At 37.7% G+C, this 25,783-nt stretch overlaps 2 protein-coding genes and 1 long non-coding RNA gene across 7 annotated transcripts in view; 2 read left to right on the forward strand and 1 right to left on the reverse strand.

Moving 5' to 3' along the window:
• The window catches only part of LOC113444282 (bcl-2-like protein 15), a 192,989-nt gene extending 179,724 nt beyond the window's left edge, over nt 1–13,265 (forward strand). Inside the window, exons 1-7 of one of the 3 annotated variants that reach the window (XM_087929306.1) lie at nt 37–139; nt 2,996–3,094; nt 3,362–3,406; nt 6,184–6,228; nt 6,761–6,885; nt 12,238–12,456; nt 13,086–13,265. In XM_087929306.1, coding sequence (XP_087785432.1) covers nt 37–139; nt 2,996–3,094; nt 3,362–3,406; nt 6,184–6,228; nt 6,761–6,885; nt 12,238–12,456; nt 13,086–13,118 — 669 coding nt within the window. In that variant the 3' untranslated portion in view covers nt 13,119–13,265. Of the gene's footprint in view, nt 140–2,995; nt 3,095–3,361; nt 3,407–6,183; nt 6,229–6,760; nt 6,886–12,237; nt 12,457–13,085 lie in introns of all 3 variants that reach the window. The other 2 variants (XM_026712954.2, XM_087929307.1) reach the window with 2 other exon arrangements.
• On the forward strand, nt 101–24,764 carry BCL2L15 (BCL2 like 15). 2 transcript variants are annotated; one of them, XM_087929308.1, is made up of 6 exons: nt 101–139; nt 3,362–3,406; nt 17,055–17,242; nt 20,463–20,584; nt 23,753–23,968; nt 24,597–24,764. In XM_087929308.1, exons 3-6 carry the CDS (start codon nt 17,107–17,109, stop codon nt 24,627–24,629), a joined length of 507 nt encoding a protein of 168 aa, XP_087785434.1. In that variant the 5' UTR covers nt 101–139; nt 3,362–3,406; nt 17,055–17,106; the 3' UTR covers nt 24,630–24,764. The 2 variants fall into 2 exon arrangements, with proteins under 2 accessions (XP_087785434.1, XP_026568710.1); XM_026712925.2 differs by lacking the exons at nt 101–139; nt 3,362–3,406 and adding an exon at nt 16,776–16,883.
• LOC148126077 (uncharacterized) lies at nt 13,315–21,591 on the reverse strand. 2 transcript variants are annotated; one of them, XR_015742753.1, is made up of 4 exons: nt 21,297–21,591; nt 17,101–17,218; nt 15,222–15,285; nt 13,315–13,513 (listed from the first exon to the last, which is right to left on the reverse strand). It is a non-coding gene; the product is annotated as an uncharacterized LOC148126077 (long non-coding RNA). The 2 variants fall into 2 exon arrangements; XR_015742752.1 differs by lacking the exon at nt 21,297–21,591 and adding an exon at nt 18,803–19,088 and having other exon boundaries at nt 13,330–13,513.
• Nucleotides 24,765–25,783: the final 1,019 nt, after the last annotated feature.

Here is a 25,783-nt window from a genome sequence, read left to right on the forward strand (position 1 = left end):
ATTTGAAATACATATCTGAACATGAACAATTAAATTATGTTTGAAGAACAGACAAAAGAAATTGTAGAAGGATTATTTACTACTGTTTACTCAAGGAAGGAATATCCTCTCCAGTCTAGAAAAATGATTGTAATTGAAGGTAATGACTATTTTTTGGAAGAAAATTTGCAATGAGTGTGGGTGGGTAGGTGGCTTCGTATTTCCCAAATTTTGAAGTTAGGACCAGGAGCTGCATCTAACTTGGAGGAAAAAAATAAGTTTGTTACCATTGTATTTTTTGTTAGTTTCTATTTGTTGTAGTGCAAGGGTGTCAAACTCAAGTCCCACAAGCCAGATCTGGCCCACACAGCCGGCCTGGAAATAGCAAAAGTGCTATTTCCTGCAGTGCCTCTGCTAGCAAAAATGGAGCTCGGGGGGCACATGCAGCCCTCCCATTTTTGGCCATGACGGCCTCCTGCAGCCCTCTGCCAGTGAAAATGGAGCTCAGGGGGGTTGTGTGTGGCCCCCTCAGGCTTTGTTTTTGCTGGCAGAGGGCTTCATGAGGCTGTCCAGGGTAAAAATGGGGTGCGGGAGCCACATGCGGTCCCCCTGTGCTCTGGCAGGAAAAAAAACTAAAAACAAAACAAAAGGAGAAATGTTACCTCTTTTGCATTTGAGCATGCAAGAAATGAACAGGAAAGGAGAAAGGGAAAGGGGAAAGACAAAGAAAAAGAAGGAAAGATGGGAAGAGACCAAGGAAGGAAAAATAAGGAAAAAAGGGAAGGAAGAAGAAAGGAGAATGAAGAAGAAAGAAAAGGAAGGAAGGAAGATTATAATGAGTATGAGTGACAGTCTCAGGGAAGCACTTGGCCTTAGCACTTGGCCACACCCGTGACAGTCCCAGTCCTGTGTCATGCCCACCATGGTCACACACCCCGGCTCCCCTCCATGCCCCCCCCCAGCCTTCCAATGTCAAAGGCAACCCTGATACAGCCCTCAATGTAATTGAATTTGACACCCCTGATGTAGTTCAAAGATGCTAGTGGAAACCACTAAGGGATTTTAACCCTTTGCCCTCTAATTGATCAGTTACATTTAAACAAAAGTTTAAAATTCAATAAAATTTTGAAACTGAATAGTTTTGCTTAAAAATCTACTGCCTATTAATTAAAAGATTAGTTGATCTAATGTGTACTAAATTTTCAGGACATTGCTAATTCTCCTGCAAGATCTACTATTTTCAGCAAGACTATGTTTGCCTCATTAGCTAGCATGACCATGGGTTGTGCTGCACAGGAAAGTGGGATTTATATCCAAGTACATATTTAAAACATTACATTGAGATGGTTGAGGATGGGACTTTAAGGAGGCAGTTTTTAAGATACAGGCAGGTCCTATAACAAAGTCAGTCCTCGAGTTTTCAAAATCCTGAATTGTCAGACTCCTGATTCAATAGCAGGAAACATGCAATATACATGAATACTCTTCTTTATAATGGATGCAAATAGGAATACATGTAGGAAATAGAGCAATGATGGCATTTTTGATAGCCATTTAGTCAATGATCATGGCCACTGACATAAGACATAAAAGTGAGCAGAAGCAGTCCCCAGCTCAGAGGTGGTATTCAGCAGGTTCTGACCAGTTCTGAAGAACCAGTAGTGGAGATTTTGAGTAGTTTGAGAACTGGCAAATACCACCTCTGACTGGTCCCACTCCCATCTATTCTCTGCCTCCCATCCCGATCAGCTGGGACTTCTTTGGTTGCCCTACACAGGAGAATGGAGCTGGAAAGCAGGTTAGTGGGGTGGGAAGCGAATGGGGATTTTGCAGTATCCTTCCCCTGCCACGCCCACCAAGCCACGCCCACAGAACTGGTAGTAAAAAATTTTGAATCCGACCACTGCCCCAGCTCTAATAGTAACATAAGAATTGGCCTCCAAATTAAAACTAAAACTTTATTCTATGCAATCACTTGTGAAATCATTGGGTGAGGGATGCCAAATTCTGTTTCAGGCACATCAGTTGTGAAGCAAAATAATTTAGTCTGAGCATGCTGTTGCTATTTTGAGGTTTACAACCATTACATACCAAGATACCCCCGTACAATATATCTATTACTACGATAACATCCATTAACTTTCCTCCACTTCTTTTATCTTTACAATTATGCAAGCTAGGCTGGCTGAGTGAGCTTCATAAGTAACTTTCTGTCAGCCTTCAAGATTTTCTCCCTTTGCTTTGCATCTTTCAGCAGTCATAAGTAACGGGGGGAGGAGGGGGAGAATGATTATGGGAAGTGAGCTGGAGGTGTTACAAACCAGAACTGTATAAACTGGGGGAAGTAAATTCTTGCTTAGGTTTCTATTCTATGCTTAGAATAGAAAAAAGCTTGGCCCTAAGTATGTTGGACCTTTCTCAATTGAACGAATTGTAAACCCTGTGGCAGTCCAACTGAAATTACCAAAAACTCTTCGATGGATCCACCCTATTTTCCACGTTCATTTATTAAAACCTGAACATACTTCCGACTTGAGACCAACTCAGGTTGATCCTCCTGTACCATTGCTAATTGAAGGTGAACAACATTTTGAAGTTAAAGAAATTTTGGATTCTCGAAAACGAAGGGGTCGACTTCAGTATTTGGTTGCTTGAAAACATTTTCCTTCTTCCCAGGCTGAGTGGGTGAATGAGAAGGATGTTAGAGCTCCTACACTTATCAAGGCATTTCGTACTAAATATCCTGATAAACCCTAAGAAAATAAGTATGCTGCTGTTACCTGTATATTGTCTATTACCTTTTCTTTTTTCTTTTTTAGGACTAACGTCTTTTTTTAGGAGGGCCGAATGTCAGCCTTCAAGATTTTCTCCCTTTGCTTTGCATCTTTTGGCTGTCATAAGTAATGGGGGGAGGAGGGGGAGAATGATTATGGGAAGTGAGCTGGAGGTGTTACAAACCAGAACTGTATAAACTGGGGGGAGTACATTCTTGCTTAGGTTTCTATTCTATGTTTAGGTTTCTATTCTATGCTATGCGCAGCTGCAACTCTTTATCAAACTATGTCAAGGTCAACGGACAGAAGCTTCATCACCACCTGGAGATGCCCACATGATGGTATACACAACTTTTAATTCGAGGAACCAATTGAACTATTGGGGGTGGGAACGTTGCCATTACTTTGTATATGTGATTTACGCGCCTATTTTCTCAGATTCAGAATTCTTTTGTTGCTACCACTTGATTTCCAGTAAAAGATATATTTTCTCTAATTAAAAGAGTCTAAGTATTTCTTTCTTGGATTTTGAATGGAGCATCATCTGACATTTTTGCCTTTATAATTCCTTGTCCTCTGAGATAGAAAACTTTGTTTTCTCTTCACAGACCTAGAACTGACAAGATACAGGACCTGGACAAGTGTGCCTGCTGGTAAGAACTGTACTTGAGATCTATGGGTGAGAGAAGGAATGTCAAAGGAACATGTGGAGCATTGGAAGTTGAGTGGGTACCATGGGAGTCAGGGAAGGACCCACAGACAGGCACTATATAGCGTAGGCAAGTAGAAAAACAGTCCCTAAATCTAATAGTAACAATGTCGGCCCTGAAGCCATTTCCCCCTGGCACCTTCAGGGCTGTCATAGCGGAGATGAGTGGAGCTATGGGAACGGAAGGGGGGAGATAGAGATAGCTGGGGGATTGTTGCCAAAATAAAATTCTTTCCTCTGAGAACCAAGGACTTCCCACCAGGTGCAAGGACATGGGATCTGAGACCAACTGAACCTTGGATTGTAACCTGATTGGACCATGTGATGGACTGCATGGGCAGGAGAAAGAAAACTTTACTTTTAACTAGGGGGAAACCCAAGGGAGGTTTAGAGTTGGTTAACTGGAACCCTGACAAACAAACAAATTGGTCTCCAAATTGAAACTGAAACCAGATAGATCAGTTTATTCTATGCAATCACTTGTGAAATCATTCTGTGAGTGACTTCAAATTCTGTCTCAGACACATCAATTCTGAAACAAAATAATTTAGTCTGAGCCTGCTGTGTACCATTTTGAGGTTTACAACCAGGGGTGGGATTCAAATAATTTAACAACTGGTTCTCTGCCCTAATGACCAGCTAGGTAGGTGTAGCTGGGTGGCCATGTGACTGGCTGGGCATGTCCAACTCGACGTCACTCACATCGAGGGGCGCTTCTGCTCGCCTGGCCTCTCGTGAATATGGGGATGCTGCAATGTCATAAGTGTGAAAAATGGTCATAAGTCACTTTTTTCATTGTAACTTTAAATGGTCACTAAATGAACTGTTGTAAGTCAAGGATTACCTGTACAAAAATACAAAAAAACTTCTTTGCTTGCAAAAAGCTGCCCTAAATACCAATCATTAGATTAAAAATACCTGCAAGCTGGAGTTACAAATCAAGTAGAGTGCCAGAGCACTTTGTGGATTGAAAATAGTTAAAATGCAGTGATAACTATCAAGCAGCCATCTCTTGCTCATAAAGTGAAACCCTTTAGCAGAGAGGTCATTTAAACTCTCCAGAAAGAGCACACACAGGAGAAGCAATCCTTAGATTCATTTGCACCACTTAAAGATACCAGCTGGTCTCACTCCCCTCACAAGATATCCTAAGGAAATCCAGATTTAAGAAAAGATCACATGCCTCACCCAGAAAGGCAGTAAAAAAATCAGTGCCAAGTTTGCATCCTGCTTCTTGGAAGTACAACCCAAAAGAATAATACCAGGAACCACTAAAACAGTAAAGGAAGACACACACACACACCCCGATAGAAAAAAGAAACCACGAGGCAGGAAAAAATTCAAACACAATACAAATAAGTAAATCACAACAGTAGCTGTTGCTTGTTAAACCAATTACTAGAACAAATAGACACAGGAACTAGCCAGATTTCTCAACCCAGTTTCTTTTCAGGAACAGAGATTCACCTTTTTCCTTCCAAACAAAGCTGAATAGGGAAAATTATCCCATCAATAAACATAGGATTAAATATCACCAAGCAGAATTAAACTTCACCAAAAACCAGTTTTAGACCAAAACTGAGAAAGGGTATGTAAACTCACGTTTGAATGTCAGTCTTTCTAGCTAGCCAAGAAGCCTTGCTAAATGTCACTCATCTTGGTTCCTTGTCATTAAAAGCTTCTTTCTGGCAGCTCTGCTGCGTTATTCAATTATTTATTCAAAGCACTGATAGTTGCATCCCAGCTGGAAGAACTCCAACAGGAGAAGTATTTCCTCCCAACAGCAATATAAAAAGCTTAGAACAACCTTCCCCTTTAAGAAAGTCAAGTACCAGCAAAGAAAAAAAAAACTCCAGAGAAGCTCAGGCCTCAGGAAGTCTAGGCATACTGTCAAGATTGTAATAAGGGTTAACGGAGAAATGGAGAGGCATTTCTGTAAGCAGAGCAATAAAGATTAGGCTAGAAACAACACCAGAATGTTTCCTGTCTTCATTACAGGATTATTCCTATAAAGTGGGAAAAAAACAAGAGATTTCTTCTAACAACCAGTTCTCCGAACTCCTTAGAAAGTTAACAACAGGTTCTAGCGAATAGGTGAGAACCAGTAGAATCCCACCCTGGTTTACAACCATTACATACTGTCAGAAGAATAATTTTGGGTTCCAACTCAAATATGCAAGAGTAAGTAAAAATGAGATCCAGACAGCTATGAGGAAAATAGAAATATGTATTCCTAAAAGCAAAACAGTTTGCTTGCCTGGGGTGGGAAAGTGTCTACGTGGTGAGGTGTGTGTGTGTATGTATTCTTGTGAATATATAGTTCTATTGGGAGACTTAATTTAATTAACTCTATTTGTGTTTGCAGACCTTATCTTTTGATATGTGGATTAGGTCTTGGTGACTTATTTCAAGTTTGAGGAAGTTTGCTAATTTGATTAATTTGGAGATACTGATTCTCAGGCTGTTGTGGATTCGGTTAATATATTTAAGGCAAAAATGGAAACAGTATAAAGAATAAAATATATTTGGATATAAAATGTCTCACAATACCAAGATGTCCCCTGTGCAATGTATCTATTACTGCCTCCTCTTCTTTTATCTTCACAATTGTGCAAGCTAAGTGAGCTTCATAGGTACCTTTCTCCCTCTGCCTTTCTCTAGATGATTCCCCTTTTCAGTTCCTTGTTCTCTGAGATAGAAAACTTTGTTTTCTCTTCATAGACCCAGAACTGATAGGACACAGGGCCCAGGCAAGTGGGCCGGCAGGTAAGAACTGTGCTTGAGAGCTATGAGTGGGCAGGTAATGTCACAAGCAAGTGCTAATGGAGCATTGGAGGATGTGGGTGCCATAAGGGGGATAGGGAAGGTGCCAAAGGCAGGCAATATAGAGCATGGGCATGTGGAAAAGCAGAAGGAGTAACTTGCAACTTCCTGCCGGCTGCCCCATTGACGTTGCTTATGAGATGCCAGTAGAGAATGTCAGAAATGGTCATCACATGACTGCGAGGATGCTGCATTAACCACAACTTTACAGGCTGGTTTTGCTTCCCCCCTCTGCTTCACCCTTTCCTAACTCTGAATAGTTACGGAAGAAGTGATTCTAACTTTATTAAGGTTACAAATTTTATGTATTTTTTAAACAAGCAAATTTAAATTCTCTTTCGCTAAATTTATCATGTAGATAAATAAATGGGACACATCAAAAGGATTAGAATTGAAATGGAAGAGAAGACCAATTAGAATATTTTTATAAGAGACTGAAACTGTAAATGTGCATTGGCTTTCTGTTAACCGACAGTTGATTCTACAAGCAGTTTTGATCCAATTGATATTGCCATATTACTGAGATCCATAAGAGATCAGTACAAAGCAGAGTTGGATGGCCATGTGCAGGCAGTTATTGCAGAGGAAAGCATAACAAAGGTAACTACCTCCCTAAGCATTCTGGACCAAATCCATTAGTTTTAATGTACCATTATCTAATAGAAATTATCTATGTAGATGTACATTTTTCCAGAATATTTTTCTGCTGCCTCATAGATGCAAAACATTTTACATTGGCTACTTTGGACTGTCCTAGTTTGATGTGTTTTGTTTTTTAAAAATAGTAATTTTGTTGAATGTTACAAATTAACAAAGTACAAACTTAAAAAGAAAAACCAAGTTCAGGAAGGAGGCAAAATAGAAAGAAAGAAAAACAATATAGTAAAAAAGTAAAAATATAAAGAAATAGTTTCCCCTTTTATATTCCATATTCCAAGTATAAACAATTTTAGTAACTCATTACCTTCTCTTAACTACAACAAATGATCTGTTCTTCCTATATGTCATCTCTTATCTATAAAAAAATATTTAAAGCCTTATTATTAGCAGAATTAACAACATACCAACAGTATATAACCTTAATCACATAACTTTATATCCCTTCCTTTTACTTCAACAATCTTAATATTTAATCCCTTCAAATAATGTCTTAGAACTTGATTTATTTTCATTTTTTTCCCTCTATCCCTTCTCACAAAATCCTTCAAAACTTAAAAAAAAGTCTCTTTTGTAAATTTCATATAGGGATATACATACCCAAGTCACTCTTTTGGTTTGTTATTTGTATATCCCTCTTAATTATTAAGACATCACAGTTTCACTTGCACATTTGGTCTAGTAGTTAAGGTGCTGGAGACTGTGAATTCCACTCCTGTGTTATAGGCATGGAAGACAGCTGGGTGACCTTGAGCCAGTCATTCTCTCTCAGCCCAACTCAATTCACAGGGTTGTTGTTGTAGGGAAAATAGGAGGAAAAAAGAGTCTTATGTATTATTATGTATGTATTAACACCTTGAGTTATTTATAAAAGTAAAAACAGAATCTTAACAAAATAACAGAGTTGGAACTTGGAGGGGACTTTGGAAGTCTTTTATTCCAACCCCCTGCTCACACCATTTCAGACAAATAGTTGTTCAATCTCTTTAAAAATTCCAGCGTTGGAGCATTCACAACTTCAGGAGGCAAGTTGTTGCACTGATTAGTTGTTCTAACTGTCAGGAAATTTCTCCTTAGTTCTAGGTTATGTCTCTCCTTGATTGGTTTACATCATTTCTTGTCCTGCCCTCAGGTACTTTGGAGAGTAGCTTGACTACCTCTTTGTGGCAATCCATGAGATGTTGGAACACTGATATCATGTCACTCCTAGTCCTTCTTTTCATCAGACTAGTCATACCCAGTTCCAGCAACCATTTTTATATGTTTTAGCCTTCGGTCCCCTAATCATCTTTGTTGCTCTTCTCTGCACTCTTTGTAGTATCTCAACATCTTTTTATATCATGGAAACCAAAACTGGATGCAGTACTCCAAGTGCTGCCTTACCAAAGTATTATAAAGTGGTATTAACACTTCATGTGATCTTGATTCTATCCCTCTGTTTATGCAGCCCAGAATTATGTTGGCTTTTTTTGATAGCTGCAGCACACTGCTGGCTCATATTTAAATGATTGTCCACTAGTACAGTAGATTCCTCTCAGTTACTACTACTACTACCATATGATACCTCTGCATTTGTTTTTTCTTGCCTAAATGTAGAACCTTATTTTTTTCTTCACCATTGATTTTCATTTTGTAAGAAAGCGCCCAATGTTCAAGTATGTCAAGATCCTTCTATTCCTGCCAGGTTGGTGTCATCTGCAAATTTGATGAGTTCTCCATCTATCCCCTCATCCAAATCATTGATGAAGATGTTGAAGAATACTGGGCGTAAAACTGAGCCTTGAGGTACCCCACTGCATATTTCCCTCCATATAAATGCAGTTCCATGGAGGACTACACATTGAATGTAGTTGGTCAGCCAATTACGAATCCATCTGGTGGTAATGCTGTTTAACCCACATTTTTTTATCTTATCAAGTAGTCCACTAATTTTGTTACTTTATCAAAGAATGCAATAAGATTTGTCTGGTATGATCTGTTTTTGACAAACCCATGTTGGCCTTTGGTTAGGACTTTGTTTGTCTCTAGCTGTTCACAGATTCAGTGCTTGATCATCTTTTCCAAAATCTTCCCAGGTATTGAGGTCAGTCTGTAGTTTCCTGAATCTGTTTTTTCTTTTTTTGAAGATGGGAATTACATCAGTTCTTTTCCAATCCTCTAGTAGTTCCCCAGTGCTCCAGGATCTTTGACAGATATAGTTCAGTGGTTCTGAGATCACGTCTGCCAATTCCTCCAGAATTTTAGAATGTAATCCATCTGGTCCTGGTGATTTGAAATCATCTAGAGTGGACAGGTGTTCACTTACCATTTTCTTGCCTACTTTAATTTGTATTCCTAATCTTTTTTATGGTACTGTTTTTGATTGGTTGGACTTTTTTCTTTTTATGTAAAGACAGATGCAAAAAATGAGTTAAGCAGTTCTGTCTTTTCTCAGTTGCTTGCCACTTTTTCCCATTAATGGACCAATCATTTCCTTAACTTTTTTCTTGTTTTGTACATGTTGAAAGAAGCTTGTTGTTGTTGTTATTTTTACTTTTGTTGCAAGCCTTAGTTCATTTTGAGCCTTAGCTTTGCCCACTTCATCATTGTAGGCTCTGGCTATTTGCAGATATTTTGCCTTAGTTATATTCCCCTCTTTCCACTTTTTATACTTATCCTTTTCATCTTTCAATTTATCAGAGAGTTCTTTATGTAGCCATGCTGATTTCTTTTGAGAACTGTTATTTTTTCCCCTGTGGAATTGTGCTAGACTGGTCTTTTATAATATCACTTTTCAAAGTTTCCCAAGTTTCTTGGGTTGTTTTCCCCTTGAGGATTCTCATCCATAGAATCTTTCCCAAGCTCTAAGTTTATTAAAATTGGCTCTTTTAAAGTCCAAGGCTCTAGTTTGGCTTTGTTCTATTGCATGTACTTGCATAATGTTGAATTCCAATATTGCATGATTACTCACCCTGTAGCTTCAACACCTTCTATCATTTCATCTCTGTTAGTGAGAATTAAGTCCAATATGGCTGATCCCCTAGTTCCTGTCTCTACTTTTTGGGAGAAAAAGTTGTCGGCTACGTTTGTCAGGAACCTGTTTGATCTTCCACTTGGTGCAGAGTTTGTCTCCCAGTTGATGTCAGAGTAGTTAAAGTCCCCCATTACTATTGCTTCCTACATGCCTAGTCAGTTAACTGATTAGCAAAAAGTTCATCTATTTCTTCTATTTGGTTGGGTGGCCTGTAGTATACATCTATGGCAATGTCATTTCCCCCTTTTATATTGACCCAAATGCATTCAAGTCAGTTTTCATAATTGTTGTGTAGAGATGTAGTTATTTCTTATATGTAGTGCAAGTCCACCTCCTCCACCTATTTGGTCTGTTTCTTTCAAATAATTTAAATCCCTCTACCTGTATATTCTATTTGTGGGTTTTATCTCACCAAGTTTCCATAATGGCAACAATATCATATCTGCCCTTATTTATTATTTGTAATTTACCCTGTTTATTTCTCATACTCTCTGCATTGGTGTATAGACATAAGTCCTTTTGGACTGATCCTATGTTTACTTTCTACATAACCTCACTATTAAAAGGTGAGATATAAAGAAAAAAAAAACCCAAATATCCAGTGTAGCAACTTTTTCCATATCTTTCTTATAGCATGTCATTTTTAAGTCCCCTTGCAAACCAGTCTCAGCCTTGCCTGATAAAATTTGTTCCTCTTCCATAATATCTTTTAAACAAAGCCTTTCTATAATGGCAGAGATTTTTAAAATGAACTCCTGGTCCATTGTTCACAAATATTCCTCAATCCGGCCAATGTTAAAAGTATTTTGCTCCATTCTGTCTTAGTAGGTCAAATTTAACTGTTCTTCTCCTTTAATCTTTAGTTCCTTCTAGTTCCCTCTTGTGTCCAATTTTCAAAACATCATCCTATTGTTTCTTAAAAGAATTCAAAATTCTTTCTTTCCCATGGAAATGAGTCTTATAATCAATTTCAAAGATTGAAAGAGCCTTAGTCATTGTTCTAAAACTTATCACCATGAAGCGTCCTAATAGCTAAAAAGCAGTTAAGCAATTTCCAAAAGTGATTAAGAAATGAGATTCAGTGAGCCATATGTCCATTTTCACAGGTGTCAAACTTGCTTGTCATGTTGCCATGTGACATTTCACGATGTTTTTCTCCTTCACAGAACTGGGGTGGGCATGGCCTGCGTGCGACACATCTGGCCTGGGGGGCCACCAGTTTGACACTCCTGAATAGGCTATATTGCAACTAGATTGAACCTTTTCTTTTTCCAGAGAGATTTCATTAGCCAGAATTCACCATCTGACCACCAATCTCCATTGCAATTCTGTTCCAGCTCCTCTAGGATTGTGAATCTTTACAGGAAGTTTTACTTTATGCTGGTTTCACATCTATTCTGTTACATTTTCAAGAGCAGTACAGTGATTAGAGCTATGTGAGGTCTATTTAGACCAACAGATTAATATACCAATGATTATAGGATACAAGGCACTGCAGTTGCCACTTATATCCCTGTTCTTTCATCTTATTTTATTTCTTTCCATTCTTCTTTCACTATTTTTCATTCCTTTGTTATTTTAGGCACTAATAAAAATAATGCTGTGTATCCTCTGACTTCTTTGTCCATAATCCTTGTAGCTTCATTTTTATTATCTAATGATTAGATTTAGTCAGGAATAATACCAAAACCAAGGCAAGAAAGTCAAATGATTCAAATGATTCAGTATAGAATTGAAGAGAGGTAGATGATTGTACCAAGATCTCATGTCAAGCTTTGACATCACTATTTAATATAATGATTTAATATAATGATTTAATATAATGATGATTTATTATTTAATATAATGATGAGGAGCTTCATTACTTCATCCTTCATGAAGATTTTTAAGAAGAGATTAGACTGCCATTTGTCAGAAATGGTGTAGGGTCTCCTGCTAGGGTAGAGGGTTGGACTAGATGACCTACAAAGTCCCTTCCAACTCTGTTAATCTGTAATCTGTAATATTTGCTTGTCTCTTCAGCAGCTCTTGATCTTCATCTGTTTTACCAAGAAGTTACCTGGTTGGTTCATAAAACTTAGATTATTCTAAGCTTTAATTGAAATATTTTAAGTGTTACGATTGTCTCTTTTGTTGCATAAGTTGAACAAAACAGATCTTTGATTCTATTAATAAATGTTTGATACAAATTTTAAGGTGAACCAAGCTGTTCCCCACCATAAATTCGTGTTGTCTTACAATAGTTGCATTTTATTTAAAAAATATTCACTCTATGTTTACAGATAAAGAAATTTGGAGAAGTAACAGAATCTCTCAGCAGGAATTGGATCAGTCAAACTCCTGGGCTAGAGTCTGAAAGAGTTTTTCTAGCTGCTGCTGTGAAGTTGTTTGAGAAACTTATAAAGAAAACTCATAGAGATAAGGGCCAGATAAACATACTCACAGAAACAATCAATGGAAATCCTGAACTGAGAGGCTATATTGAAAGACAGGGTGGTTGGGTAAGTTAAACTAATGTTTAACTGTGACTTAGCACTTGGGTAATTGCACTCAAGGCCAACTTTCAAAAGCTCAGAAAACAGAAAAAAAATAACCAGCAGAATAACATGAATTACTATTTCATTATTTCCAGTGAATAAAATTATCAAACAGTCAACAATCTGGAAACACTACATGAGACAAATTCAATGTCCTATTTTAAAGATTTATTCCTCAGTTTTAACTGAAATATTTCTAACTGTAAAACAATCTGCACTAATACAAAATGATCCACTCCTTTCTCACATGCACATAAGTGCAGAGTCCCTTATGTCCTGAATCATGGATGTCACTAATCTACAATTCCCAAACAACAAGCAGAAGGAGTTGATTGCTGAAGACAGGCAAGCAAGCTGCTTTCATATTTAATGGATGGGACCATATCCTTATCTTGTGCATAAGTACTGAGTTAAAGTATGGAGGCAAATGCAGTGGCATCTACTGATGTCATCTTCAGGTCTTAAATCAAAATCCCAATGTGTTTCACAACAATGGATTCAGGATCTTTACTATTTACTTTTGAGAAAGATCATTTATTGCTCCTTCCACCCTTATTTGATTAGCAATATTTTTCTTTCTTTCTTTTTTTTAGGGTAATCTTGGAAGAAGTCTAAACAGCCCATAGTTTCTTGCTTCCAATGTAAAAGACTCATCTGCTATTTTGGAGGAAATAGAGCTGGAGAGTTGCTTCAAATCTGAAATGGAACTGCAAATGAATTGAAAAGGCAATTCTGTGAAGAAACAAAATAAATTTAATTAATTTAAAAAGAAACTCATAATAGCTTGGTTATCCTTGTGATTAAATTGTCCGTCAAGGAATTGGATAGATAATTCCTGCAGCCACAGTTCCACACAATACATTGCACCAATTTACAGTCCCTTGCTTTAGTAGATCATCAATTCCTTGGTCCTAGTTATTAATATATTCCTGTTTCATACAAAGGAAATGTCTATATTTGGGGAGACTGGAGCCTTACTTGCATCTTAATTTCCTGGGTTGTTAGTTGGTGTCACTTCTCTCTATATAAACATTTGCAGGATAAAATATCTCAGAAAAAAATTGTAAAGCATATTAGAAAGCTTTAACTAACCATATTGGTATGTGAAGAAGATAGTTACAAATACCTAAGAATAAGAAAGATAGAAGAAATATGGGTTATTAAAGTTCAAGACTGTAATATATGCCTTATCTGGAAATTTACCTCATTTGAACCAAATTACAATTGTTTGCCTTCAATTTATTACTCTGATATAACCTATATTGCTCATGTGTAGTATCTACATATAGTTATCTGGTATAATTGAATTGGAAATTTAAATTACTTAGCAGTAACTGGTATTAAGCATTCTGCTGTCAGCATTCCAAAGATTATCCATTCCAGCCAGTAACTCCAAGACAAACATAATCTCAAAGTACTTTTATTAGAATAGAACTTGGCACATCTGTGGAATTCTGAAACTAAGTTTTCCCCCCACTTCCCACAATGACCCAACCTACAACCTTCCCCTTTTCCCCCCATCATACATCACGTGAACCAATCCCCCTTCAGTTCCAATTCTCCCTGCGCCATTCACAATGACCTTGAATTACTAAAGCATTTATTTTGTCTACTGAAAGCTACTCGAATAATATCAGCCCCCCTCCATATCTCCACAGTTATGTGGCAGCTTTTAATAATGATTCCAAAGCTGACATCTACCTTATTGAGAGTTATACAATGTTTTCTAAATCTCATGTGCATGTTTTAATTCAGAGCAAAGCCTTAGAAAGAAAAAGCTGGCTATCCCCGTTGCCTTGTGGCTGAGAATCACATCCCATTGAAAGGATTAATTAGGCTCTTTGGAGCCTTTTAGAGACAACATTATTTTGGCAAATGAGTTCCAAAGTCTAAGAAAGGTAGAAAAGCTCTATTGTCATTAGGTGTCGTTAGGTTTCTTCTGGAGCATGAGGAACACAGCTGCTGCTTCTTTGCAGGCAGGAAAAAGGCTTTTCTCACTGGTATAGCAGAGCTGCTCTCCTTGAAAATAAACAAGTGCAGGAGCCTATTTCATTTGCAGTTTAATTGTACTAAAAGTTTTGGCACTCTATTGTGAAGTCAGAAAGCTGGGGTGTAAAAGAGGACTTTGGAGAAAGCAGTCTGTTGCCTGGAGAAGGGTGAACATTATTAACTATTCAAAAATAAATCAGTACAAAACTAGGGAAATGTATAAAGAAATGTGAAAAAGTGAAGAGAGAAAAAGAAAAAAACAGTGTGAGAGAAAAAGGGAAAATATAAAAATTAAAAAAGAAAAGTATAGAAAGAAATGACTCTCCATCACAAGTACAAATGTTTTCAGCAATTTAATACCTTCTTTAATATTTCAGTCAAAAATCTCTTCATTGCAAATCTCATCCACTAAATAATAAAGCCTCTGAATGATGAATATTATTTGTTAATAGATAAAAGATGAGATCTTATGCAGCAGCAGTTGATTAAGACATCAGAAATAACATACGCATTTTAACTTAAAATAATTTCATACTTTTTTCATTCACTTTGTACAGTATGTTGTCATTTTCTCTAAAGTTACAAAGGAAAAAAAGTGTCATATTTTATTTGATATCTATAAATAGCTTTTACATGACTCTTCGGAAACAACATATTAATTTTTAATCCTTTGAAATGATATCCCACAAATTAATGTATCACTTTCTCTAAAAATGCAACACCTTATTCCCATATCTTACCTATTAGCAAATCTTTAAAGCTTCATCATTCAGTCCTAAATCAAGAATAATCAATTAAAAGCTTCTGGAGAAAACAAAAAAGAATCATAAAGATTTTAACCTTGGTTGAATTAACCCAACTTTGTACACATTCATTTTACTTTTAAAAACCTTGATGGTTATTCCTTGTAAGTAATATCACAAAAACTGATTTATAGGATTTTCTTTATAAGTATAACACATTTCTTTTATAAATCCAAAGTAAGAAAATTGTCCAACTAACTTTTCTGAGTTAAAATTAAATATTTCTGATTGCCTATAGCACAGGTGTCAAACTCAAGGCACATGGGCCAGATCTGGCTCATGAGGTGTTTAGATCTGGCCTGCAGAGCCACCCTGGAAACAGCGAAGGACTGGCCTGAAGTGCTTCTGCCAGCGAAAACAGAGCTTGGGAGGGCTGCTGGTAGAGCGCTCAGGCCACCACAGGCACCCCCAACACGAGTGTGATGTTGAGATGGCCACACCCAACCTGGCCATGCCCACCCGGCCCCCCAAGGTCAAACAACCCTGATGCGGCCCTCAATGAAATCGAGTGTGGCACCCCTGGCCTATAGTAACCACTGTCTCCTGTTATCATGTTTTTCTTTCGTTCACAACATTTTCCCAGGAAACAATTTCTTAAACTCAAAATCTTTATATATTTTAATAAAATTTTAAACAAACCACAGCAGGTATCTTTTTGTGTTTCAAAATCTGACCCTTTTAGTCAATTTAAAAGCTTTCCAAAATCAACATTGTAATTATTCTTTTTTTATTTCCAAATTAATTTTTTAATTTCCAAAATATAGCTATTGTTATAGAGAACATCTGTTGGAAGCACTATGAGCAATCCCAAAACTTCTCCTTAATCTAGAGAGGAGTTTGGGGAGCCAATCCATTCACTGGTTGCACTTTCCACTATGGCTACTGGCTCCACTAAAAGTGAAGTTGTCTTCAGTCTTCCATTGCTTCCCCGGAAATGCCACTCAGAAGGCAATGCTCAGAAGGCATTGAAGACCTGTTTATATCCCTGGGCCTGGGGTCCTAAGAGTGTGAAGGGTTCTGTTTCCTGGTTATGTTAACATCTAAGGATTATAATATTTCTCAGCTGTGATAAGCACAATATATTCACTCATTCAGGCAGGCAATACATTTAAATAAAAAATATGTCTAGAAGTTCAAGTAGATAACAGTGCTGAGCCAAGCTTAGCTGATCTCTAAAAGCAATGCAGGAGAACTCCCCGTTAGAAGTTGGATGGGTTAGTATCAAGAAACAGGAACAAGGATTGTCCTTAGGATACAAATGGGGGGGGAGGCATTAGCAGATAAGTTTCACATTGTTGTCAATAAAGCCTACATATCGGTAGATGGATTCATAAAGTTGTTAGGGGTCAAGATTAAGTTGAAGGGGACTTATGGAAGATTTATAGTATGCATCTAGAGTAACTGAAAGAATTGTTGACAAAAATTGAATATCTGTTTAATGAAAGATATTACTGCTGTGGCAATGACATGAAAATGCCCTGGAGTCCAAAGGCCATGCATATGATATCACATATCAAATTCTATTTCCTTTTACTCAACTGAATATCTTGAATGGTAGAAGAGAACGCATCGGTGGACTTGATAGTCTGAATGCTTCTGGTAATTAATATTTTGTAGTTATCACAGATGAAAATATCTTAAAACCGTGGTGGTGGGACTACAGATGTATTACAGAAAATATAAATCATTTTACTTTGTAAATTGTGTTTCCTGTTCTGACCTCTAAATGAAGAAAGTTGCTGGAGACTTTTTATGTTCAATCTCTTCTAGACAACAGAAGAAACAATTATTAGAAAAATAAGTTTGAAATACATACCTGAAGATGAACAACTCAGTGACATTTGAAGAACAAACAGAACGAATTGTGGAAGCCTTGTTTACTAAATTTTGCTCAAAGAAGTCACAAGTAACTGGTCGATGCCTGCAGCTCCAGTCTGAAATAAAAGCCCATGAACAAGGTAAAAGGGTTTATTTCTAAAGTGAGTTGTGACCAGGGAGGGGGTGGCTTTGTATTTCCAAAATTTTGAAATCAGGACCAACTGCTGGATCTTACTTCGAGTAAAAAAAAAAAAAGGTTGCTATCCATACTGATTCTTGTTAGAGACCAAAACTAGTTTCTTTAGGTCCTAGTGCATCAGTTACATTTAAATAAATATTTAAAATTCCAAACTAAGATTTTAAAAAATTCTTGCATTTAAGAAACAAGAACTTGCTTCTTAATTCTGAACTATGTTCATAACATCAAAAACTCCATCCTTAAGGCATAATAATACTCCCAAACAAAGTTTTAAAATTGAACAGTTCTGTTTTAAATTTACAGTTGATTAATTAAAACATTATTTGGTTTTGGTAAAAGAATTCTCTGAGTCCCTTTTCCAAATCAGGATATCACAAATGAGATGCAAGGCAGGCTGCTGGTAGAAAGGAAGTGATCTGTTTATTCTCAGAAGAGGAGTACCTCTTTGGGTTACGCTACAGAGGATGGGTTGTTTGGAACAGTCCTTGAGTTTTCAAAATCCTAAACTGCTAAACTCTTGATTCAGTAGAAGATATATATGATAATGATATATGATATATAGTATAATTATTAATATAGAGTCCAGAGTTCAACTTGATGTGGCTCAAGATTGACTTTTTCTGTTTTGTTTACCTGTTTTGTATTGTATTCCAATTTATAAAACATAATAAATGTATACATGAAGATTGACTCAGCCTTCCATCCTTCCAAGGTCAATAAAATGGGGACTCTGTTGCTGACATTGTAAACTGGCCAGAGTACTATATAAAGCACTATGGAGTGATATATAAGTCTAAATGCTATTGCTGTTGCTAATTACTCTTCCATGTAATAGCTGCAAATAGAAACACATGTAGGTAAAAGGGCAATGGTGGTATTTTCTATAGCCATTTAGTCCATGGTCTTTGCCGATATCATGGTAGGTAAGACATGAAAGTGAGCAGAAGCAGTCCCCGAATCAAATAGTAATGAAAGAATTTCCCCCAAAATTGCAATTGAAACCAAATAGGTCAGTTTATTCTATGCAATCACCTATGAAATCATTGTGTGAGGGATACCAAATTCTGTTTCAATCAGCTTCAATTGTGAAGCAGATAAATTAGTCTGGGCATCCTGTAGGACACTGACGTTTACGATAATTACATACCAAGATGTTACCTGTGTAATGTATCTATAACTTTGTTAATATCTATTAACTTTCTTCCATTGCTTTTATCTTCACAATTATGTAAGCTAGATTAGTGGAGTGAGCTTTCTACTCCTTCCTTTCTGTAGATGATTTCCCTTTTCATTTTGTTCTCTGAGACAGACAACTTTTGTTTTCTCTTCATAGCCTAAAATCAGGGGTGGCCTGCTAGGGGCTCGCAGGGCCGTGGGCAATCCTCTAGCCTAGCTAAGACTCTGCGGAGCTCGGTGAGTCCCCAAATCCCACCCTTGGTTGGCCCCACCCCGCCCTGGTTGCCAGAGCCAGAGTGCAGAAGCGAAGCGGCCCCGTACTTGCCTACGTGCCACATTTGCAGTCAAGGCAGCCTTCGCCTCCCGCCGCACAAGGGGCGAGCAGAGAGATGAGAGAGAGAAAAGGGGAGTATCCCTTTCTCTCTCTCTCTCTCTCTCTCTTTCGTGCACGCACGCGCACACACACAAGCAGGATACCCTCCTAGGCTGGGATCAAGGAGGTGGCAACGCCAGTTCCTTCTCCCGCTCCCCCTGCGCGCTCCCGTGAGTAGCCGGCCGCGCTGCGTAGGAAAGCCAGAGCTCTTTCCTCATTGCATTTGGCAGTGGCGGCGGCAGTGGCGGCGGCAGTGGCGGAGCCGACAGGAAGGGGACCGTGGCTGGCGTTGAGGTGCCCGCGAAGGACACGGAATCGTAAAAAGCAGTCTGTCACAAAATGCACTGCTCAGCCACGGTCCCCATCGTGTCATCTCAGGCGCGAGAGAGAAATGAGAAAATGATGGAGAGAATGAGAGAGAGGAACGAGAGAAACAAATAAGAGAGAGAGAGGGAGAGAGAAGGGGGAGAGGGACACAGAAATGAGAGAGGGCTGGAGGGAGAGAATAAGAGAGAGGGAAAAGACAGGGAAACAAATGAGAGAGAGAAGGAAGAGAAAGAAAGAAAAAGAAAGAAAGAAAGAAAGAAAGAGGAAAAAGAAAAAAGGAGAGAAAAAGAGAAATGAGAGAGAAAAGGGGTGAAAAAGAAAGAGAAATGGGAAAATGATGGAGAGAATGAAAAAGGGAAAAGAGAAACAAATGAGAGAGGAGAGAAATGAGAGGGCTGGAGGGAGAGAAAGAGAGGGAAATCAAGGAGGGAGGGAAAGAAAGGAAGAAGAAAAAGGAGAGGGGTGGAAAAAAGAGAAAAACAGAAATGAGAGGGAGGGAGGGGGACAGGGAGGGAGAGAGAGAAAGAGAGAGGCATTTCCCACAGAAAACACCAGGAGCAACAAAACCCTCAGTAGACATGGCTGGGGGGGTCATGTGACTGGGTGGGAGTAGCGTTGAGTTGGCCATGCCCACCCAACCATGTGCACCCAGGCAGTTATTAGGGAAGAGAGCCCCTTGCTAAAAAATTTGAAGCCCACTCCTGCCTAAAATTCATAGAAGAGAGACCCAGACAAGGAAGTTAGCAGGTGAGAACTTTGCGTCAGAGGTATAGGTGGGTGAGGGAGTGTCAAGGATAGGCACTATGAAGCATTGAAAGGTGTGTAGGTACCATAGGGGACTGGGAAGTTGCCAAAGGCTCGCACTATAGAGCATAGGCAGAGTGGAAAACCAGCAGTAGCAACTTGTGGCTTCCTGCCAGCTCCCCTATTGACTTCACTTATGGGAAGCCAGTAAGGAATGTTGGAATTTATGACCACAAGGATTGGACTACAAGAATGTTGCATTAACCGCAACTTCACAGACTGGTTGCAAGTCCCCCCTCACCCCCATTCAGCACTTTCATCACTCCAAATAGCTGTTGAACAAGTGGTTGTAACCTGAGAATTACCTGTATTTTTTAAATAAGCAAATTTAAATTCTCTTTAGCTAAATTTAAAATGTAGGTAAATGTTATATGGGATGTGTCAAAAGGGTTAGAATTGAAATGGAATAGAAATTGAATTAGAATATTTTTGTATAGGGAGAGAACCTATAAATCTGTATTGACCTTCTGTTAACCAACAGGTTCTGCAAGCAGTTTTAATCCAGTTGATATTGCCGATTCACTGAAATCTTTAGGAGATAAGTACAACGCAGAAATTGAAAGCCACGTACAGGCAGTTATTGCAGAGGAAAGCATAAGAAAGGTAATTACCTTCCTAAGCATTCTGGCCAAAATTCATCAGGTTTAGTTTACCATTAATTTATAGAAATTATCTATGTAGATGTAAATTATGCAGAATACTTGGTTGTAGCCTCTTAGTTGCAAAGCATTTTATATTGGCTGCTTTGATCTGTCCTAGTTTAATATGTTTTCTGCTCTATTTTAAAAATAGTATTTTTGTTGAATGTTACAATTCAAAAGGTATGAACGAATACAAATTTTAAAAAAAGGAATAAAAAAAACCCATGTAGAAAAGAAGGCAAAATAGAAAGAAAAATAGAAAAGAAAGAAAAATGATATAGTAAAAAAGTAAAATAAATAAATAACTTTCCCCTCCATAACAGGCATAAACAATTTTAGTAACCTATTAACTTATCTTAAAATACAGTAGATGAACTTTAGTTCCCATAAGTTGCCTCTTATCTATTAATCTTTAACACCTTTTTAAAATCAACAACATACCTATATAACCGCAATCACACCCTTTTACTTTAACAATCTTAATCTTTAATCTCTTCAAATAATGTCCTAGAACTTGATTTCTTTTCATTTTTTTCTTTGTCCTTTCTCACAAAATCCTTCAAAATGTTAACAAAAGTCTCTTTTGTAAATCCCATATAGGAAAGTTATTCAGGCTTTTTTGGTTCGTTTTTTTATATCTCTTTTAATTATTAAGACATTACAGTTTCACTTACATGTTTGGTCTAGTGGTTAAGGTGCAGGAGCCTGTGAGTTCCACTCCTGTGTTATAGGCATGGAAGATAGCTGGGTGACCTTGAACCAGTCATTCTCTCTTTGCCCAACTCATCTCACAGGGTTGTTGTAGGGCAGGGGTTTGCAACCTTAAACATTCAAAGAGCCATTTGGACCCGTTCCTCACAAAACCTGGGTGGGCAAGGCCAACTCAATGTCACTCCCACCCAGTCACATGACTACTCCCACTCCTACCCAGATTTTGTGGCTCCTGGTGTTTGTGGCTCCCGATGTTCTGTGGGAAATTGGTCTCTCTCTCTCTCTCCTCTCTCTCTCTCTCTCCCTCCCTCCCACCATTTCTGGTTTTTGTGTTTGAGGCCAGGTGAGGAGTGGCAGGGAGGGGAGGGCAAGGGGCGGGGGCCAGCCAGTGGTAAGATCACCCAACCAGGAGCCACAGCAGAGAGCCCAAAGAGCTGCATTCTTCAATTTAGCCCAGGGGTGTCCAACCTTGGCAACTTTAAGACTTGTGGACTTCAACTCCCAGAATTCCTCAGCCAGCTTTTCTGGGAGTTGAAGGGAGTTGAAGTCCACAAGTCTTAAAGTTGCCAAGGTTGGACACCCCTGATTTAGCCAATGTTAAAATATTTTTCTCCATTCTGTATTAGTAAATCAAATTTAACTGTTTTTTCTCCTTTATTTGGTTCCTTCTAGTTCCCTCTAGTGACCAATTTTCAAAGCACCATCCTATCATTTCTTAAAGAATTCAAAATTCTTTCTTTCCCATGGAAATTAATCTTATAATCAATTTCAAAATCTTACTTCAAATCCATCTGAACCCTTAGTCCACTTGTTACTTTCCAAAATCAATGTTCTAGGGATCCTTTTTTCCTTTCGTTAAAAAAAAGTCCTTCAACTTCTTTCATCAAAGATTGAAAGAGCCTTAAGTCATTGCTCTAAAACTTATCACTGTGAAGGGTCCTAATAGCTAAAAAGCAGTTAAGCAATTTCCAAAAGTGATTAAGAAATGAGATTCAGTGAGCCATATGTCCATATCCACGGGTATCAAACTTGCCATGTCACATTGCCATCACGTGACCTTTCACAATGTTTTTCCCTTTCGCGGAACTAGGATGCACATGACCCATCCAGCCAGTGGGCCGGTAGTTTGACAGCCCTCAATAGACTATATTGCAGCTGGATTGAATCCGTGATTCGCAGCCAAGTTAATCACAAAAACCTCAGCTCCTGCAATCTACTAACAAGAGCCAGCTGTCCAGAATAAATGTGAGAGATCTCATTATCTTTTCTTTTTCCAGAGAGATTTCATTAGCCAGAATTCATCATCTGACCAATTTCAATAGCAATGCAACCCTCTAGGGTTGTGTATCTTTACTGGAAGTTTTACTTCATGCTGGTTTCTCATCTATTCTGTGTTACATTTTCAAGAGCAGGATGGTGATTAGAGCTATGTAGGACCTATTTAGACCAATAGATTAATATAACAAACAATAATTATAGGATTCAAGGCACTGCAGTTGCCATTTATATCCTTGTTCTTTCATCTTATTTCTTTCAATTCTTCTTTCACTGTCTATTTTTCATTCCTTTGTTATTTTAGGCACTAATACAAATAATGCTGTAGTATCTTCTGATTTCTTTGTCCATAATCCTTGTACTTTCATTTTTATTATCTAGTTATTAGCTTTAGTCAGGAATAATATAAAAACTGGAGTAAGAAGTCAATGACTCGAGTCCAAAACCAGGAGGGCACTTTTCCATTGACACTAGTAAACAAAAACACAGTCAAGACTCAACCCAGAGAACCGAACAGAGAATTTTGTAATTAGAAATCAAGGTTCAGAGGGTACAGTAGAACAAGGGGAGATCGATCCAGGGAAAGACTAAAAAAGACAGTAAGGTTTTGGAATTATGCCACTCCCTCCCAAAACGCTATTATGGGTGTTACTGTAAGGATTGACTGTTATTAGGTAAGGTTGATTCTAGAAGCAGAAGTCATCTCTTCTTAAGAAGGTATCATTCCAAGGTAAACTTTTTTAAACAATCTGCCATTTGCATCTCTCTCACTTTCAGTATAATGATATTGATTGTCTGTGAGACAGTGGCTTTGTGTTAGGCTTTCATTCTAAAGTTAATGAGTCAAAAAGGACATCATTATTTCATATTTTCTTGTCTCTTCAGCAGCTCTTGATCTTCATCTTTTTCCTAAGAAGGGACTGGTTGGTTCATGAAACTTAGACTATTCTATGCTTTAATTGAAATATTTTAAGCGTTATGATTGTCAATTTTGTTGTACAAGTAGAACAAAATAGATATTTGATCCTATTAATAAATCTTTGATTTAAATTTTAAAATGACTCAGAAGTGTTCCCCACTATAAATGCCTGTTGTCTTACAATAGTTGCATTTTCTTTTTGAAATATTCACTCTATGTTTACAGATAAAGAAATTTGGAGAAGTAACAGAATCTCTCAGCAGGAATTGGATCAGTCAAACTCCTGGGCTAGAGCCTGAAAGAGTTTTTCTAGCTGCTGCTGTGAAATTGTTTGTGAAATTTATGAAGAAAACTGGAGATAAGGGCCAGATAAACATACTCACAGAAACAATCAATGGAAATCCTGAACTGAGAGGCTATATTGAAAGACAGGGTGGTTGGGTAAGTTAAATTAATGTTTAACTGTGACTTAGCACTTGGGTAATTGCATTCAAGGCCAACTTTCAAAAGCTCAGAAAACAGAAAAAAAATAACCAGCAGAATAACATGAATTACTATTTCATTATTTCCAGTGAATAAAATTATCAAACAGTCAACAATCTGGAAACAGTACATGAAACAAATTCAATGTCCTATATTAAAGATTTATTCCTCAGTTTTAACTGAAATATTTCTAACTGTAAAACAATCTGCACTAATACAAAATGATCCACTCCTTTCTACATGCACATAAGTGCAGAGTCCCTTATATCCTGAATCATGGATGTCACTAATCTACAATTCCCAAACAACAAGCAGAAGGAGTTGATTGCTCAAGACAGGCAGGCAAGCTGCTTTCATATTTAATGAATGGGACCATATCCTTATCTTGTGCATAAGTATTGAGTTAAAGTATGGAGGCAAATGCAGTGGCATCTACTGATGTCATCTTCAGGTCTTAAATCAAAATCCCAATGTGTTTCACAACAATGGATTCAGGATCTTTACTATTTACTTTTGAGAAAGATCATTTATTGCTCCTTCCACCCTTATTTGATTAGCAATATTTTTCTTTCTTTCTTTTTTTTAGGGTAATCTTGGAAGAAGTCTAAACAGCCCATAGTTTCTTGCTTCCAATGTAAAAATTTTGGAGGAAATAGAGCTGGAGAGTTGCTTCAAATCTGAAATGGAACTGCAAATGAATTGAAAAGGCAATTCTGTGAAGAAACAAAATAAATTTAATTAATTTAAAAAGAAACTCATAATAGCTTGGTTATCCTTGTAATTAAATTGTTGGTCAAGGAATTGGATAGATAATTCCTGCAGCCACAATTCCACACAATACATTGCACCAATTTACAGTCCCTTGCTTTAGTAGATCATCAATTCCTTGGTCCTGGTTATTAATATATTCCTGTTTCATACAAAGGAAATGTCTATATTTGGGGAGACCGGAGCCTTACTTGCATCTTAATTTCCTGGGTTGTTAGTTGGTGTCATTTCTCTCTATATAAACATTTGCAGGATAAAATATATCAGAAAAAAATTGTAAAGCATGTTAGAAAGCTTTAACTAACCATATTGGTATGTGAAGAAGATAGTTACAAATACCTAAGAATAAGAAAGATAGAAGAAATATAGGTTATTAAAGTTCAAGACTGTAATATATGCCTTATCTGGAAATTTACCTCATTTGAACCAAATTACAATTGTTTGCCTTCAATTTATTACTCTGATATGACCTATATTGCTCATGTGTAGTATCTACTTATATTTTTACAGTTTAATTGAATTGGAAATTTTAATTACTTAGCAGTAACTGCTATTAAGCATTCTGCCTTATTAACAGTCCTTTTTTAAATAGATATATGGCAAGACTGGCTGTTTCCATCTTGCTTGCAAATCTTTGTTTTTGAGTAAATTGCACTGTCAACCTCCCATCCTTCAAATGTGTTGAACTACACTTCCCATCACTCCAAGCTAGGAGAGCTTCAATTTGGGAAATGTTGACTATATTGATCCCATTTAAAATAGTAGTCTTTGGGGTTGCATAAATTCCTGGCTAAAATAAAGTATGTGTCAGCATTGCAAGTAACAACCTCCAAAGAAAAATACTCTGAGAATATCATCTTCCCAAAGATCCATTTTATTAGAGATGTCATATTGGCACATCTGGGGAAAATCCGAATCTGAGAATTCTGGGTTTTTCCTAGCCCAAAGAAAACCCAAACTCCAACTCCTACACCCAATCATCTATCACATGGCCCAATCCTTCCT

This window comes from Pseudonaja textilis, chromosome 3 (genome assembly GCF_049901715.1).
Source record: "Pseudonaja textilis isolate UNSWEBS1 chromosome 3, rPseTex1.2, whole genome shotgun sequence".
In the NCBI taxonomy this organism is placed as follows: domain Eukaryota; kingdom Metazoa; phylum Chordata; class Lepidosauria; order Squamata; family Elapidae; genus Pseudonaja; species Pseudonaja textilis.